We start from the raw sequence: 19,591 nt of genomic DNA, 5'->3' as shown, positions 1-19,591 counted from the left end.
ATGTTAAGATTGCACCAGGACACACTTCAGGTCACAGGGTAGTATTAACACTCAATGTTTAGACTCAAGTCAACACGTTTAGGCAATGGAAAATCAACCCATTAGTTTTGAAAATTGTTCTTTAATAGAATGGTGCAAATAATGGATAAAATAATTTTAGAAATTTATAGGTCAGGTGGAGCTAAGCATGAAAGACAGATGAGGATTTTTCAAGAACTGCCACTCAAACTTTCCAGTAAGACCAAAAATGGTAAACAAAACTTATGGAGGAAAAGTTAAGATGAGATATTTTCAGTAAGGAAAACACTTTAAAGGAAGGAAGATTTAGAGATACAACTCCGGTAAGCGAAATTAATGAGCTTCAGAGGGAGATAAGATCAATCATATACCTGTTGTGGTTAAAAGGGAATAGAAGCTGTTTCACTGAGCAGGGAAAATAGCTATCTAGGCCTATTAGCTAAGGAATGTATAGCTAGGTGCAGGGAACTTAAGTTATATGTACTTAAAAATAACAATAGGGTATTAATAGCTACCCCAAAAGTCATTAACTACATTTTAGCAGATGCACACAGAACTCCAAGCATGCACATTTTCAGACTTATAAGAACGAGGAACTAAATCAATGGTAGAAAGTCAAATAATAGGTGACTTTCTGATTTTAACAGTGCTTCTTTTTCACTTTTCTTTACTGGGGGTGGGCTGCAGCTGAGCATCCAGTCCCATGAGTCACCCCCCACTCCAATGTATTGTTGTAAAATTTTGTAATATTTGTTCCAGTGTAACCCTAGGTTTATGGTGAAAATTACTTTGATAATCCAGTTACACAATTAACAACAGAGGGATGGATTAATAAAAAATAAATAAAATAAATATGGCACAGTACAAAATTACTCATTTAGGAAGTCATGAAACAAGTGGAATACATAGACAAAACGGATGTAGTTATGGGGTGATAGCTGCAAAAATAGGCAGATTTGATAGACGTTTGATCTTCTTCTGCAAGTACAGAGCAACTTGAAAGTCTTCTACAAATAACTGATTCAAAGTTTTTACAGTCATATACCCTAGTAGTTAAGGGAAAGCAATACTTTCGATTTTTGCCATTTTCCATACACAGTATGTGACACAGCCACTTTGTGTTAATATGTAATCCCTAAAAAAGAGGTATGTTTAATGAATATGATTTAGTTCACAATAAGATCCAAAAATGAAACTCTGGTAGACAACAGTCTTCATTCTGATCCTTCATAATGGTCAGTCATTCTAAAATTATGCATACACATATAAGGTCTTTTCTAAAGGGAATATAACTTCATCAGTCAATTTATCAAATCCCTATTCATCAAACTCGCTTTAGTGAAATGTCATTTCAACAAATTATTGTTTCAGCAAATTTTCTCACAGGGAAAGGAAGTAGTTGACCATCATCGGGAATGTGCCCTTTTTCCCACTGTAGTACAAACTTGGAGTTGGTATATTTAGTTAGGGGGTGTGGGGGCAAAAGCCCTGACTTTGCTGAGTTTTAAATTTTGTAATGTTTCATAAGGTTGCTAGCTGGCCCACTAGTTTCTTTTCCTGTGGGAAAATTCACCGAAATGATCATTCATTGAAGTGAGCTTGTTCTAAAGTGAGTTTGATGAATAGGGATTCGATAAATAGTTTGCTCGATGAAGTGATATAGCCCATTTCTAAAGTATATCCATACTGCCTTGAAATGTGCTTCTGTGAGTTCTAAATGTTCCACAGTTTTTTAAGAGGGTACAGTACCAGTTATTAATTGCTGAATAATGTGTTGTGATGTTCTTGCTGATACAGTTCTGTTACTTCTTATAATACTATCATTCACATAAAGAACATTATAAAATGATTGACCTTTCTATATGTTGTGCTTCTTAGAAACTTGCCAGGATAGCAGAATCGTGCAGTGCAACAAAGCTGACTTATGTATCTTGGGCATTGTCTTACATGATCCAGCTGCAAATGTTGGCACATTCCTCACATATCATTTTGTAACTACATGTACCTGCAGAATGTAAAGCTTTTCAACAGATAATTTGATGGTCATCCTCAAGTAAGCATCATGAGATAAGATGGGGAGAGTTTGATGCTGTGCATCTAATTTTATAGGTTTATATAACTTGCCTCATAGGTCGGCTGCGGTGGTGCAGCGGTTAGCATTGCTGCCTCACAGCAAGAGGTTCACCGGTTTGACTTTTGGCTGGGGTGCCTTCTGTGCAGAGTCTGCATGTCTTCTCTGTGGTCACATGGGTTTCCTCTGTGTGGTCTGCTTTCCTCCAAAAGACATGCAGTAGGTGGATTGGACACTCGAAATTGGCCCTAGGTGTGAGTGTGTGTGCTTTCTGTGGAAGGTTGGGCACCGGGCTGGCAACTCGACACTGTAAAACTCCACTGCCAATCATGAGCAGACAGATGATCCACTGTGGCAACCCCTAACCAGGAAAAGCCAAAAGAAGATATAATTGCCTCATAATTTACATTATGATTGCAATGGTCTGTAGACTGATAGTGACCCTATAAATGTTCTACGTGGGATAGAAGCAGGTTAGAAGCTGTGTTATACCTTTCAGCCTAAGAAATATATACTTTTAGAAATGCATGCATCCATTAGAATCCTGTAAGTGTAATGAAGCATTTGTCTTCTTTAAGCATGCTGATACTTGAGTAGCTATTTGTGCAAATCTGCAGTGCTTCCAGTTCGTTGAAAATGTAAGTTCCTCTGCATGAACCACTGCAGGGGGCATTTCTTCACATCTCCTTACTCCCATACTACAGAGATTGCAGAAGTGGTTACAGTAACAGCAGTTTTCAGGGGTATAACTCAGTGCACTGGGGATGGGGATACCTTAACACCAAGAAAAAAAAAACATTACTCAAAATTCAGTTTAAGTGACTTTGTTTAGGTTGACATTACATTTGCTGACATCTGATACATACTAATAATAAGTGAATGGATAGTGTCTAAAATGCAGTGAACACAACAGCTAAATATCACTACTGGTACAATAGAGAATTTTTTTTTAAAACTATGTTCTTACCTGGATCACTATAGTTGTTTTTGCCATTATCAGTGTATTTCTCAGTATAGACATCTATAACTTGTACAGTTATCCAAACTTCATCACATTGCTCAAAATCCACAACCGACTCACTCTCATTTATAAACACAGACCCGTTCTCATGTAGCCAAAACCAGCCGTGACACAAATCTTTAATGCTGTATCCATTCTTACGGCATTGTACATCCAGTGCTTGATAAATGAGGGAATGGTTTGTGTCTGGGTCTGTTCCCAACACATTTGTTATGACCCCAAGACTGGTCATGTTTTCAAAGGCAGATGCACCATTTGGTGAGGCTGGAATTAGTGAAGGTCGTTCATCATTCACATCTATAACCTCAATGTGGACAGTGGCCATTGCACTTTGAGAGTCAATATCCAGTGCTTCCACAGTGAGAGTATAGCTCTTGGTTGTTTCATAATTCAGTTCAATTTCTCTGTCTACAGATATCATCCCATGGTACCCTTCACGTTCATTATCTGTGGCGGATCTTATGGTAAAACTACCCATTCCACCATTTGTTATCTGAAATGTTAGGCGGCTGTTGGCAACAGTTTGATCACGATCTTTTGCCGTTACATTATTAACATAAATGCCTGCAGAAAGAAAGAAATTAGAATTTTACTTTCAAAGGATTTGCATGCATATAATATACAAAACAACTAACAATTTTTATTTGTTTACGTATTTATTAACCATGTAGGGGAACAAATTCATGGACATGTTCAGTCATGATCCAAACCAAACATATAATTAAATAAACTGCTTAAATCTCATCAAGACATTTGACAGCTGATAGTATTGCATTACACTTTATGCAGTCAAAACATAATCATTAATGATTCAGTAAAATGACTCTGAAAGCAAAGTACATAGCGTACCAGATTCCTGCTTTAGTGAAGGTACGCTTGAAGATGACCAGTGAACTCAATGAGGTATGTAGTACATGATGTTGCACACATATACGTGGGACTGATGTTTATTCTACACATGTAGTACTTGAACTGGCAGGATGCATTCTTTACATCTTTCAGTAATCACTTTTACATAGCACTTTCTGCTTCAGGACATTACTTTTTCCTGCCATACCTGTATTTTATCTTCAGTGATACACTGGTTATCACCAATCTGTCTTCTTGTCCTTTTGTGTTAATTAAGTCCATCTGCAGGTCTTTTCAGGCTGTGTTGTTGTGTTCCTCCCATTGTCACTCTGCTTCCCCTTATCTTCTCTTCACTCTCCTGTTAACATTTTTCTCTCTTTCCCTCATATCTTCTTCCCAGCCTATAAAATATGTGAAAGTGCTGCATGTATATGCACTTGTGTGTGTGTGTGTGTGTGTGTGTGTGTGTGTGTGTGTGTGTGTGTGTGTGTGTGTGTGTGTGTTCTTGTGTTTGTATTTCTGATTGCATGAGTGTTGGCAGGTACCTGTTTTTTACTATTCTGTTATCTGTCTCCTGGCATGCTTCACGTCTATTCCATTTCTGTTATACCTGCTACACCGCAGATAACTGTTTTTCTCACTCTTCCTACCATAATAGAATATTATTTCTTCGTGTAGCTTCAGTAAAGTTCCTACGGCATAACAGAGATGTACCTATGTTAAAAACATTATGTCGCCACGTATGATTTATTATTTCACCCAATATGATGCATATACTGCTGTTCTACACCTGAGATCCTATTGCCTCCCTCACTCTTCCCTTTATTTGACTCTGTCTACTATTAGAAGCTTTCTATACTAATTGATGTCACTATTGTTTTATTAATGTCACTGTATGGAGCTTTTCTCCCTGGGTCTCTAAAATGGGCTATAGCTCAGTCAGACTAACCAGCTTAACAAATGTCAAAATAAATAAAAATAAATAAATAAATTTATAACCTTTCAGCTTTCTCCAGACACAATATGACTTAATTAGAAATGTTTGTTTTAAACATTATTTTCAGCTTAACACATACCTATAAAACATGTTATGTTTTGTTGCTGGGCCATAGCTAAAGAGCATTAATGCATCATTCATAGTTGATCAACAGAATACAAAGGGCAACTGCTGATGGAGATATCTAACATCCAACTCATTGTCTATACCAATGCTTGAAAATAAGACACGACTCAGACAACTAGCAGAATATCTGAAACATAGTGCCCAGTCTTAAACTTTATATTATCGAATGGGAATGGGAATGATATTTGGTCTTAAAGAGGGTGCAAATTTGAGAGCAATTGCAATTAATCCATTTGTTTTTCACTAAACAACGACAGAACAAAATGAAAAAAAAAATCCAAAAATAAGAACTAGATTTTAGTAAGTTAGAGCTTCACAGATTGAGAAAATTTCTTAACAAAGCACTCAGAATGATAAAGTTTGACATGAAGCATGAATTACATAAATGGATCCTTTGTATAATACAAGTAAAAATACCAAGGTGTATAACATTCAGAACAAGATATAGCAAAGGATAAAGATATGCAGTTCATTTTGTAAAACAACTATGCAAATTAATGCTGAAAGAATTAAGGAAGTTGATCCAAACAGTGAAAAAACAAAGCTAAAATACAAGATGTTACAATGGGATAAAACATGGTATTTATACTCTAGAAAAGAGATGCACAGGAGGAACAAGTGAGGAACATAGAAGTTTATTCTACACTTCTCTTGAGTTTATACAAAAAAGTGCCAGTGACCGATACTGTCACTAGGCATCCTCTTGAGATTAAAATTGTTATTAATCCTTTCACAAAACTGAAGGAGAATTTGAAAAATGTTAGCTTCACCATATAAATATTACAAAACTGGAGAAAAACAGTGATACTGCCAGCTTACTTAAATAGCTGATAATGGAAGGGCATATGATGCCTAAAGAATTTAAGAATAGAAAATGTATGACTAATCAAAATAAATTAACAAATCAAATAAAGACATTTGCTTAATTAAAAAGCTATATTAATGGCCTGAGATTTGTATCCCCCAGCTACTCAATTGCTAAATAATAGGGCAAGGAGACTGATTACCTACACTGTATAGAACAGCCTCTGCTAAGAATATCCTCTGATTAGTCCATTGACTATACAGTTGGCCTTGACTATGGCCTGGTGATCATTTAAGGAAGGTTTTCCATAGAGCATGTGAACTGCAATAACTCGGCACAGATTTTAAGTCTTAATCATTCTTACATTCACTTTTCTTTGACTTTGCATTAGGATTTTGTACCCCAGGTTTTGTGCCCTCCAAAAACACTGATCTTTCTTGGGTTGTCTTGTAAGAAATATTGCTCACAACTGATTTTGCTGCATTTCATAGGCAGCAGCTTGCAATGCATTGGGTTTGCTTCATGGCAAGAGACAATAAGCCTGCCTAGCCTGTTCTTAAAGTGCAGTCTGCCACTTTCTCCTTTCATACACACACACATACACACGCACACACACACACACACACACACACACACACACACACACACACACATACATTTTATATATGTGTATGTGTGTGTGTGTGTGTGTGTGTGTGTGTGTGTGTCTGTTTGTGTGTGAGTCACCCCTTCATGTATACATATGTATACACACTCATATATATATATATATATATATATATATATACAGAGAGAGAGAGAGAGAGAGAGAGACATAAATGTATATTTATGAATTGCAGGTTCAGCCTAGATTATATCAGGCAGCAACAAAATCGCATGCAGTGTACACTTCATAGTGGTAAACACATATAAGAAAATATGTAAGAAAATTCAGCAACCAGTACAGTTGTACATAATTACACAAATGGTAAGAGAGGGGGGCAAATAAATAACATTGAAAGCAGAAGATAAAAATGATGGAGTTAGTGAAGTTTAAGGTTATGTAAAAAAAAAAAAAAAAAAAAAAAAAGTTAATAGTAAATAATTAGTTGAGCATAAGAGGGGACTGGTTTAACTGCAGAAATATTAATGTGGTACAGTGGTACAGTTATAGTTTACTTAAACACACAGTTGAAAAGGTTGCAACTAAGTAGTAAGTGGTTGTGATGCAAATTAGTAGTGGGGTGTACTACTACTACTACTGTGTGAAAGTGCAGATTTATATGACATACCCTAGAGGCAAACAATTGCAGTCATACTCATTTAGAAAGTTATTTTTGAACTGAGGCCTAAACAAGGAATAGTCTGTGAATTTAACTCACCTGGGATCCTCTGAGTGGTAGTTTTAACAGTAACATTTTTAGAAAAGAAACTTTTTCTAATAGCTACTTACACTGGACTAGCAACCATCCTACTTATATGAAACGTAGCATTCCTAGAGAGCAATTTATAAGGGCATCACGTATGATTTGTAATGATAGTGTCTTCCAAACAGAATAGAAGTTTATTACTCAATTATTTGTGGAAAGGGGATACCCTATAGAACCATTACATCAGGCTGCCATTAAAGTCTCTAGTAAAAGGAAGACTCTGTTTCCACCTATTTTAAGGAATGGACTACCTAGCAAATTAAATGAAGTGGATATTCCCAGTGAATTTCCTCGGTGTTGTTTGAAAATGTCAGTAGACACATGTAACATCAGAAATATTATAACACAAAACTGGCGGATTATTAACAATCATAGAGAGTTAAGTCAGGCTTTGGAAAATAAACCACAATTTGTTAACGTTAAAACACATAGTATTAAACAAATGCTTGAAAAATCAGATACTAGAATTCCCAATGCTTTTAGTAGTAAAAATAAAGGCACATAGAAGTGTAATGGCTGTTCCAGCTGTGGATTCGTACACGAAGGTGCCTTTGTGATTTTGCCCATTTAAATTACAACATAGACTTTTAAGGAAAGGTATAGTTGTAATACTTTTGGAGTGGTTTATCTTGCCCTGTGCTCAGCATGTGATTCATTCTATGTAGGTATGACTACAAGAAGGCTGAGAGACAGGATTCAAGAACATGTAAGGGCTGTTAAGAATAAGGATGTAAACAATGCACTTTACAAGCACTCAAAAGTATGTAAGAATTTTAGTAAGTTCTTGTTTACAGTTCTTGAAAAAGTAACAATAGATAGAAGAGGGGGTAGCAATAGATAGAAGAGGGGGTAACTTCAGAAATGAAATTAAAACTAGAGAAGTGTGTTGGCAAATAAGTTTGTGTGCTGAAGTTCCCCCTGGTTTGAATGAACATGTTAATATAAAATGTTTTTTAACAAGAAGGAAACTAAAGGGTTAAAATTGTTGATTGTTTTTAACTATGGTTAATTGATTAATATATATAAACCGGTTGTATTGTTAGATCAGATTTTTCTGATGAAGTGTTTGTATGAAAGCGGAGATTAAAACATTTTTTACGGTAATACAGCTTGGGGTCCTTTGTTGCAAAGTGAACTATTTCTGTTTTTGTCTGTGAATTTGTTTAAATCCTGGGGAAGTGACTGACAAAGTTTAGGATCAGGTGCACAGGAGCTGTGGTTAGTACAGTGTTATCTAAGAGAGGGAGTTTGCAGAGAATGGACCATGGAGACTGGCTTCTGGGGGTTTGCCTTGTTTAAGTATTTTGAAAAGTAGGGTGCCAAGATGAAGAGTATTTGCTCTGGGGTGCACTGAGGGAGGCAGCGATGCTTGTTGCTAGGAGAGTTTGCATGAATCAACTTATTTTATTAGACAGGGTCTTAAGGGTGAGGTGTGTTTTTCACAGAAGCAGAGGTGAACAATGGGAGGCCATACCCTAGTTTAGAAAGGAAGATATCCTTGCTTATAGTGGCCCTGTCAAAGCGAGAAAGGAAATGGGATATTTTGCTGGCCCAGAAAAGTAGGCAGTTGACCTTAATTTGCAGCTTTTCAATGTGTTACTCACAGTTTAGTGACTGGCTTACATAATCCCTAAATCCAAAGGATGTGTTTGATTAAACTGGATAATTTTCACATTATATGACATAAATGGACTGTGGACAAATTTGGTTGTCTTTTGTAGGTTCCAATCAGCATGGAATTGTTTTTTTTTTTTTCACTGATGAGTAGAAGATATGAGCTTGGTGTGCAACTCCAAGGGTCGTGCTGAAAGCAAATTTCTGTAGCTTTTCCAGAGGGAGCAGATCTATAAGTGACCATAGCTACAGCAGGATTTCTGTAAAGTCTGTTTTGTTTGTTCCTGATTGTCACTTTAATTGAACAGCAATTGCTTTGGCTGCTGATGATATTCAGAAGGTTAGAACTGTTTTAGAGAAGTGTTATGTAAATGCTGAGGACAATGGAGCAATTGTATTGCACAGAACATTCAAAGAGCACCCAGACACTGTGAGCTACTTCAGGAATTTCTAAGAACTGAAGACCATTGCAGGAACTGCCTCAGGTGCAGAACCTGAGGTCCTTTGAGAAGTTTGCATCTGTGGCAAACAGGTCTGTCTGCTTTGAATGATACGCTACAGCAAGTGGACAACATGGAAGCTTCAAAAGCTATTACTGAGCCTTTGGACAAGAGGCATGCTGTGAAACTAAAATGGATGTAAAGGAATTTTAAATAATTTGTGGAATTCTGCTGGACCTCATAGCTGAAAAATGTGACAAAATGCCAAAACAGACTTCAAAATAGTGCCAAATGTAGAGTCTGAACAAATAAAATATAGTTATTGTGAGTGAAAACAAAAGAGACTGGAAAGCTCCCTCAGACTCTGCCACAACTTTCTGTGAAGGAAAAGTTAGTTTGTTTTTGCTTTCTTGTATTTTATACTACTTTACTGCCTTCTTCTATTTTGTAAATTGTATTTGTTTTCTTTACAATGTGTTTACTTATATTCTGCTTTTAATTGCATATATAACTAGGAAACAGACAACTGTGCCTCTTGTGAGACACACAGAAATGTATTTTCCCACCCTCCAGCCATGGTACTGTTGTGCTTTTAAACCAAACTTTCTAGATGCTGCTGCTTATGTTAATTTGACCACTTATCCCCTTCCCTTTCCCCTTTCATTGGCTGTTGTGAGTAAGCACAAAATTATTATGTTGTGAAATCACTCCCCTTCAACTGTTTGAATTTATTGGCCATCCCACCGTATCCCATGGAACCAGAATACAAAGTACCAACCCCCTTACAATCATACCTCTCAACTGTATAGATTTTTGCAAAATGTCCAATTTTTTGCCTCATATTTTTGGTCTGTTTCTCATAAAATTTTGGTTTTCTAGCAAATCATTTGCAAATCATTGAGTGTTGAAGTCAGGAAATAAAGAAAGACATTTGAGTTTCACATTTTGACTTTCTAAGCTTGTTTAAAAAGTATCCCTATTTTGAGCCTTTGTCTCCTCATTATTTATGGCTTTGTCCCAATTTCTTGCTCTAAGAGGTTGAGAGATATGCTTCAAATCTGTTTTGCTTTTTTAAAAGTAGTGTCTCTCCACTTAGCTAAAGCTTAGTTACCCCTCTCCTCATATATTACTGCTTAATATACAATGACTGGCCATTAGCCTTCAAAAACGAGCACACTGATTGGTCAGCTCAAGTAGTGTGCCCATTGTAAATTAAGCATATACCAATAGAAAAAAAGTTCAGTCACCCAGACTTTCGTCTAATATAATAATATATACTATGAAGATTCCAGTTTTATTCTCTTTTTTTAAAAAAAAAAACTTACATATCCAGACCTTTCAGAAGTACGAGAGAGAGACAGAGAGAGAGAGAGAGAGAGAGAGGACAAAGAAAATGCAAGGATAATCAGGTACGGCATGCAAAAGAAGAGAAACTTACCTGATTATCCTTGTATTTTCTATACCCTGTATCTCTCATAAGTCTAAACAGTTTCTGATTTCTATTATTTTTATTATTAAAAAAAACAATGGAGATCTTCCTTTCTCAATTGCTTCCTTTTCACACCACTGATATACCTTGTAAGCAGAATGTAAGCCCCATACACATGCAGAATACATTAAGAAAGCCCCATGATACCAGGGAAAAATGTGGAAGAGTACTACAGTAGCATTATACAAGGACATTTTTTTAAGAAAAGTAAGTCATTTTTTTTCTTAAATAATGTCATTATATAATAGTGATAACCCATGGCTGTGTGTAGATAATGCTAGATTTACCCACAATTGTATTTGGCTGGTCACCACCACACTAACCATAGGTAAATCCAGCACTACCCATACCCAGCCATGGGCTATTGATATAGTAAACACTACAGCTCTTAGGATATTAACCCATTTTCTATCTTACCTTTAAAATCTTCAGCATCTCCTCCATACCACCAGTTATTGGAGATCTCACATTCTGCCTCTCAGTAGTCATATCACAATTAGTGCTTCTGTTTTCTCCTGGTGAGAGAAGCAGTACTAGGCCATTATATCCTGGAGATTGCTGACTAACAGAAAGCCTAATTAACTGCTTCATAGGTGCCAGGTTGGAATTTGTGGTTATATTTTGTTCCTGGTGAGAGAAGGAGCCGAGGGCATTGATCACGGACTGGCTCTGGTTGGGAAGTGAGTGTCTGTGATTGAAATTCCTGATTGGTCTAGTTGCTATTCAAGGCATCCACCAGGAAAAGGCTATTACAAGCCTACAGACTCGTGCATAATCTGTGACTAGACTGTGGATCACCAAAGAGGCTATGGGCTGCTCCTCATCTTGGGCTTGATTCTAATGTTTTGCTTCTGGCGAGGGAAGAAGCAAAGGAGCACTGTATCCTTGCACAGTGAAGCTGTGTTGAGACCAGCACTAGTAGTAGTCAGGCAGTAGCCATTCATGTGACTTCTCTCCTTTCATCACTCCTGACAAGCTAATTCTTTCTTTTCAGGAAGTACTGCTTCATTTGTCCATACTTTATCAGGGTCTACTTATTAGTTCAAGTGTTTGGCAGTGCCCTGTATAGACACAGACACATTGAGTGGCATTTTTCCTGTTAAAGTTCAACTGAAATTTCATCAATGCCTAATTGCACACATGACATCTAATTTGTAGTGACAAGCATTATCCCCGGAGTTGCAAACCGGATACTCCTGACATTGTTTCATTGCTTTATATTCTCACTCCAACTGGCTAATCAATAAAAAAGGGACTATTGCCATGGATATTAACTTTCCCACTATCTCTGTTATCAGTTTGGTGGATATGGGCCTCCTGAGGTAATATAGAAATTACCTCATGTTTACTGACAACCATTTAATTCTGAAACAAACTGATATGGTATATGAGAGATGTATTTACACAATGCCACTGGAAGCAAAGCTTTCAAATAAAAACACTCCTAATGTCAATAAGGTTGTCAGCAGTACACACTCTGTACCCATCGCACACAATTCAAAGCAGACACATAGACTCACATATGCTGAAGCACTTAAATGTAATTTTCCTAAACCCGAAAGACTTCCTAGATAAAACTACACATAACAAATACCCTCAGCAGCCTGGAATGCACTCTTTCAAAACAACACCCGCATCAACACATACAGCTAAATCTCATCTAACATCTAATTCTAAGCCCATAAGGCAAGCCACTGCACAATCCAACATTCTGGTCATTGGAGCCTCCATTGTGGAACACATTGATGGCCCTCTCAGTAGGCTGAGTAAGGAGAATGTCCCAGTCAGTTTTCTTATCAGGAGCTAAGATCCACTACATTGCACACACTCTCAGGTCATTGGACTGCAAGTACCAGTATGACTCCATCATAGTCCATATGGGTGTAAATGACCTGAGATGCATCTCCCTAGACTATATAAAGAGAGATATCATGGAGCTCTCAGAATATGTGCCCCAGGCTGGTATGAGCCTGGCAGTGAGCAGCATTTTACTTTCTCCAAGGATGATGCCACAGTACAAACAAAAGATGACTGACTTTAATAATTGGCTTAGTTTCTGGTATCATTCTAATGGGGTGCGATACTTCTCAGCATGGAAGGAGAGGGTGAACAGATCATGCTGCTTTGCCAGGGATGTTCTGCCCATCTCTCCTCTATGCTTTTGAATATTAGCTAAAATATTGTCTTCCACCACTGTGCCATTTTTAGGTAAGTCCAAATTGGAAGTACATCAGACCTAGGAAATCAAAAACAAGAACATTTAAAGGTATTATTGCTCAATGCTAGGAGTCTAAAGAAAAAAAACTCTACTCCCTTGAAGCTCTTTTCACCCTAGAGAATGCTGATGTCTATGCAGTCACTAAGAGATGGTTTAAAGCTGCAGAGAACATACAAACAGTGCAAGATTATAATGTCTTCCACACATTTAGACCAGCTTCTACACAGACAGGGACTAAAGGTGAAGATGTCCTGATTTACATCAGAAATAAATATACCTCAATGCTGGTCAAATAGGATAATGCACTTAAGCCTCTCCATGTTCCAATCATTATAAGTAAATTCCAATGCCACTTCCTTGCAAGCTACAGGTCCCCCTCTATAACTCAGGATTTAAACTTATTGGGAAGACTCACCATCCAACCTAATACCATATTGATGGGTGACTTTAATTACCCCACTATTAAGTGGAAATCCTAGAGAATACCAAACATACATGCACAGAGATTACCTGGATCTTGTAAACACAGACTGCCTGGACCAGATTGTCAATACACCAACCAGGGTTGCAACCATACTGGATCTGGTCCTCACTAATATGGGGGAATGTTGCACAACCCCTAGTGCAATGTCTTCTCTTTTAAGGTCAGACCACAAAATGGTCTGTTTTGAAGTAAAAAGAAAAACTGGAATCTCAGCTAGTCCTGAAATATTCAGGAACTAGTCTAGGCTGAATTCCTGCCGTTAAGTGATAACATTTCAAGTCATCATAAACTCTGGGAATGCTGCTGACTATGCAGAACTGTTCACAGAAGCCCTATACAAGCAAGTTAATGGCTGCATAGAGGCACCAGGAAGAAGTACAGAACTAACTCAAAAAACAAGCCACCCTGGTGGAATCACCAAATCAATTAGCTGCATAACAGAAGGAAGAAAATTATGACAAAAATTAGGAGGTGCAGTACCCAGCAGGATAAAAGCACTCTCATCAAACTAAAAAAACAAACAAACAAACAAACAATTCAGAGGGCAAATAAAATCTACCAAAGCAAAATTTGGGGTACATTTGACCTCCCAGGCCAACAACCACAAGGCAGTTTTTAGCTATCTTTGCAACCTCAAAGGCAATACATAATTGTGTGCAGAGCTCAGTGTAAATGGAACCACCTATACTGCGCCAGAAGATATGGCAAACCTACTGACCAATAAATTCAGCTCCAGCTTTACTCCTCTCTCCCTCAAGCTTTCCTCAGGAAATGCCATCAAATATAACTCCCAGTGCTATCACTAGGGAACAGCTCCATAATGCTCTCTCTGAGGCCAAGAACGCTGCATCTATGGGCCTAGATGGTATCCCATGATGTCTTCTAAATGGCATTAAACATGACCTATCAGAGCCTCTGGAATTGCTATTTAACTGGAGCCTCCAGACAGGCTTTGTGCCTCAAGAATGGAGAAAGGCAGCAGTCATTCCTAAATACAGCAGTGGCCCATTTACAGACCCTGGAAACTACAGACCCATGGGCCTCACTGGCCTCATGTGCAAAGCCATGGAAAGCATTATCATGGAAATGATCAATAATGACATGGTAGGCCTACAGACATTGGACCCATCCCAGTTTGGTTTTGTCAAAGGAAGGTTGTGCCTACTCAACCTGTTGGGCTTCTTTGAGAGGGTCACAGGAGCAATGGATGAGGGCAAAATGATTCACACTATTTGCCTTGACCTGGCCAAGGCATTTGAGTCAGTGCCGCACTTGGGCATTGTTGACAAGCTCAAGAGGTTAGGTATAAAGCCTTATGCCATTCTGTGGTTAGCCAACTGGCTCACATACAGGACTCAGGAAGTTAGAATTGGAGATGCTACCTCTACAAAGAGGAATATCACAAGCGGAGTCCCCCAGGGATTAGTCCTGGGATGACTCCTTTTTGACATTTACTTCTGTTATGTCAAGGCCAAGGTCAAGGACCTCTGGCTGACTAAATTTGCAGATGACTGCAAATTAGGAGCTGTCATTGAATCCCACACCTTACACAAATGTTTTCCAGGATAGGTTGACACAGACAAACAACTGATGTCAGAGTCACAGACTAAAACTAAATGTCAAGAAATGCAAAATAGTATCCTTTGGGAAGTCATCCACTTCTGCTAACATATTGACAACAGATGCCTAACAGCTGACCCAATGGTCAGGGACTTGGAGACATACATGGACAGTAATCTAGCCTTTGACTATCACTTGTCTACAATAGTGAAGAAATCATTCTATGTTGTGAAACCTGTACACAAAGGTATGGCATCTAGATCCAAGGAAGTCATTGTCTCACTGTATTCAGCATTCATATGACCTATCATTGAGTATAATGCCCTCTTTGGTATGTACCTAATCAGGCATATCCAACAACTGGAATGTCCACAGAGGTTCCTCACTAAAAGAAAGGCATAAGTAACATGTCCTATGCAAACCGCCTCAAGGCCCTGTCCCTGTACTCTGTCTCCTCCAGGCTGTTGAGGAAAGATCTATGCCTGTCATTAAAGACATTAGCAGACCACACTCTGATTTATTTATTTATTTGACATTTATTTACCGGGGTGGTCTGACTAGGTCTAGAGAACCTGTTTTCTGCAGAGGCCTGGGGAGAAAAGCTCCACATACAGTACAATACAAATACAGTATAATCCAATACAATAAAGGTTACAATAGAAATACTATCCAAAAAATAAGTTGAAAGAACAAACTGCTACAAGATGTTGCACTGTATTACTACACATCCAAACAATCCCATACAGTTAAAACATTACAGACCATAATAGTCACTCTCACCATACATGATGTAGATAGTGCCCAAAAAATAGTACATAGGTAGTGCAGTGTGTGACATTGACTGTTATAGTACATGCAAAACAGAATGTTAGTTTCAGTTAGGAAAATAGCAGCCAGAAAGTTAGTGATGCAGATGGATAGTGAGAGAGAGTTAAGTAGAACAGAAGCAATAAAGCCTGAGCAGTAGCTTAAGGATATGGTACAGAAGCAGAGAAGGAGTTAGAACAGCCTTTGGATCTTGCAGTCTGTGAGGGATTGAAATGTGACAGAAGAGGAAGACCTGAGCATTAGGAAGGCTTTATGCAGGAGCAGAGCCATGTATGTTTGATATGATTTTTTAAACAGGCTTTGAAATGGGTAAGGCCAGGCATAGACCTGGTAGCTAAAGGTAGTGAATTCCAATGTATAGAGACAAGAGTATGAATACAGAGAGTAACCAGATTTTCTTGTGGGTTTTGAGATAGCTAAGAGATTTTTGTCTTCTGATCATAGGGATCAATTTTGTCTGTAAGGTGTGACTAGATTGGCTAGTGCAGGGCAGGCAGTAGGCTTGAAAATAAGGTTGTGCAAGGTGGCTAGCTGAATAAAGGCAAGTTCGTTGGGTAGCTCAAGCCAGTTTAATTCTAGGAGTGGTTCACAGTGGTGTGTGTGATATTTAGCGTTTGTGGCAAACTTTGTACCTTTGTTGTAGCACTGTTCCAACTTGCTTAGGGTAGAGTTTCATAAGTTAGTTAAGATAGGGGCACCATAAAGAAGGGAGGGAAGTAAAAATGTTTTTGCAAGGGTAGTTTTGATTGTTGCAGTAAAGAAATGTTTGCTTCTATATAAGAGTTCCAGTTTTTGATGACTTTTCTTTATATTTTGCTGTATATGGGGATCAAATGAAAGTTTGCTGTCAATGATAACACCTAGAAGTTTGGTTTCCTGAACTATTTCAATGGCAGTGTTGTCAGATGCAAGGAGTGTTTTGGGGATGAAAGAGTACTAGTTTTGTCTTCTTTGGATTAAGAAAGAGTTGGGCATTTCATAGCCAGGATTCGACTGCTGTAAAGGACTGCTGAGTTTTTGAGAATAGTTCTGGTAGTGATTGAGCAATGCAGATTATGGTGGAATCATCAGCATATTGAATGAGGGTCCCGGGTTAAGAGGTAGTGTGAAGGTTGTTTGTGAAAATCTTGAAGATTAGGGGTCCTAGGAATGAGCCTTGGGGGGCTCCAGTAGGGTTGCGAAGAAAGGGTGAGGGTTTGTTGGACCATTTCACTGCTTGTTTACGATCCTATCCTTGAGGTAGCTCTTGAAACCATTTCACTGTTATGTGAGAATCTAAGTTAGACAGTGTGTTCAAAAGTAAGGGGTGAGACACTGTGTCAAAGTCCTTGGAGAGATCAAGGAATACTGAGGCTGTGTAGCATCCTGCATCTCTGGCCTTGTTCACGGTGTCTGTAGTTCACGGTGTCTGAATAAGATAATAGGGCTATAGCTATGCTGTGGCTAGGTCAGAAGCCATATTGGGTTTTGGCTAATAGATATTGCATTACCTGCTGATGGATACCTCTCTCGAGAATTTTGGATATGGGTGACAAGATAGATATAGGATGGAAATTGGATGGATCAAAAGAGTTGCCTCCTTTTTAGATGGGGTGATTGTTTCCATATGGTAGGTACATCTGATTCGGATAAAGACCCATTTATAAGGATACTGACTGAGTAGGTGACTGAGTTAGCAGCCAGTTTGAAGTAGTATTGGGGAGGGATATTGTCAGCTGAAGTAGAGCAGGTTTTAGTTTTTGTAGCAGTTTCTTAATGGTGTCAGTGGGTATGGGCTGAAATGAGAATGGAGTTTGTATGACATTTTGTTGAGTTTGGGGGTTAGTAATGACAGGGTTAGAAGTAGTTGATGGCCTGGGGTCAGTGTCTGAATAGGTTAAAGGGTGGGGGGGTCCAGCATTAGGGATGTTAGTTAGTAGGTCTGAAATTGATTTTATGAAGTGCTTGTTAACATTTTTGATTATTTGTGATGGAGGGGTATTAGGTGATATGGTGTGCTCTCCATTTCTTCCTGGGTTAAGTAAAGAAGATATGGAGTGCCAGAATTTACTGGGGTTGATTTTATTCTGGAGTTGAAGCTGGGAATACTATGACTTCTTATCTCTGTTGTTTAGTTTTGTCACTTTGTTATGTAGTGTTTTGAAATTAACATGATTTTGTTCATTTTTGTTTTGTTTCCAGGTTGACCAGGCTAGGTCCCTTTGCTTCATCAGGTGTTTACATTCCTTAGACAGCCATGATGCTGAGTTTTTTTATTCTTTTCATATGAATGGGAGCTAGTGTATTAAGCATGTGACGGAAGGTGTTAGTAAAGTATAGTTGTTTAAGGGGTGTCCACTCTATTTCCTGTAGGAAATTGTTGAATTTATGCTGACAAAAATTAATTGAGTTCATAACTGATTTTATAGTGTGTACTCTTAGTTGTTGGGAGTTTATTCTAAGAGAGTAAGCTGGCAGATGATTGCTCAAGGAGCTAGGCAGTGTACCAGAAGAGGGATAATTGGCAGGGTGGGATACTAGAATCCAGTCTAAGGTGGATTGGCAGGTAAGATCTTTGCTGTATCTGGTTGGAGCATTGATAAGCTGAGAAAAAACACACAGATTTATACTATTTGTAGGGGAGTCGGAAGCTATGGTTTGCCAATCTATATTTACAGCTCCTAAAATTATTGTTTCAGGGTTTATTGTTTGGGATGTCCAGGATAAAATATTTTCCAACACTGGCATATTGTTACCTGGTGGGATATATATTACTATTATGCAAATTATTTTTGCTATATTGAGGTTCAGAAAGGAAATTAGTACCTCAGCATCGGAAAATACGGGTATATTACTGGTGTAGGGTGTGATGTTGAGTGTAGAGGATTATAGAAGTGCTATTCCTCCCCCTTTTTTTAGCTGTATCTCTTCTGGTTATTGCACAGTTTAGAGATATTACTTGTGAGTCTTTTACATTGAGATGTAGCCATGTTTCAGTAAGGGCTAGTATGTCAGGTTTATTTTGATCAATCCAGGGATGCAGTGGGGTTATTTTATTACATATACTTCTAAGGCTAAGTGTAAGTATGTTTAAGTCTTTGGGGTTACTCTTATGGTTAGGATGTACGTCTCCACATTTGAGTATATAGGTAATGAGGAATGTGTACCACGGGAAGTGTTTTTTATTCCTAGGTGAGAGTACTGGTGTCAAGTGTGGTTTCATAGGACGTGAGGAGGCCAGTTTGTGGCTTGAATACAAAGGGAGAGTATAGGGGAAAGGTTGGGAGGAGATATGTGAGAAGCTATGTTGTTTATTGAGGAGAGGGTTAGAGGAGGTTGTTGTGTATTGGTGTGTGGGGGTATGTAAAGAAATAGCTGTGATGAGGTTGGGAATTAAGAGTAAAGGGGCTAGGCAAGTTAGGGGGAGCATGTCAACTGTGATAGTGGGTTTAAGAATAGTAAAGGTGGAATTAGTGTGTTTGAATGCAATATCAGGTGTAAATAAAGATTGTTATCATGTTATATGTGTGCAACTGAAGTTAAAGTTGGAAATGTTTTGACTTCAGAGTGGGTTTTAATAATGTGGCTAGGTGTTTTACCTTGCAGTTTGTGATAAGGATGGGCGGGGGAGATGTCATTGGTCAGTAGTAAAATTATGGTGCAATGCTAGTTTGTGTGTATAG

At 38.2% G+C, this 19,591-nt stretch overlaps 1 protein-coding gene across 1 annotated transcript in view; it reads right to left on the bottom strand.

The window, feature by feature from the left end:
* The window catches only part of CDHR2 (cadherin related family member 2), a 262,582-nt gene that overhangs the window by 35,629 nt on the left and 207,362 nt on the right, over positions 1-19,591 (bottom strand). Inside the window, exon 9 of the mRNA XM_044069914.1 lies at positions 3,057-3,674. Within this exon, the coding sequence (XP_043925849.1) occupies positions 3,057-3,674 (618 nt within the window). The remainder of the gene's footprint in view (positions 1-3,056; positions 3,675-19,591) is intronic.

Source organism: Protopterus annectens, chromosome 4.part0 (genome assembly GCF_019279795.1).
Source record: "Protopterus annectens isolate FY-2018-M chromosome 4.part0, PAN1.0, whole genome shotgun sequence".
NCBI classification, from domain to species: Eukaryota; Metazoa; Chordata; order Ceratodontiformes; family Protopteridae; genus Protopterus; species Protopterus annectens.
This window is presented reverse-complemented; position numbering and strand designations above follow the sequence as displayed.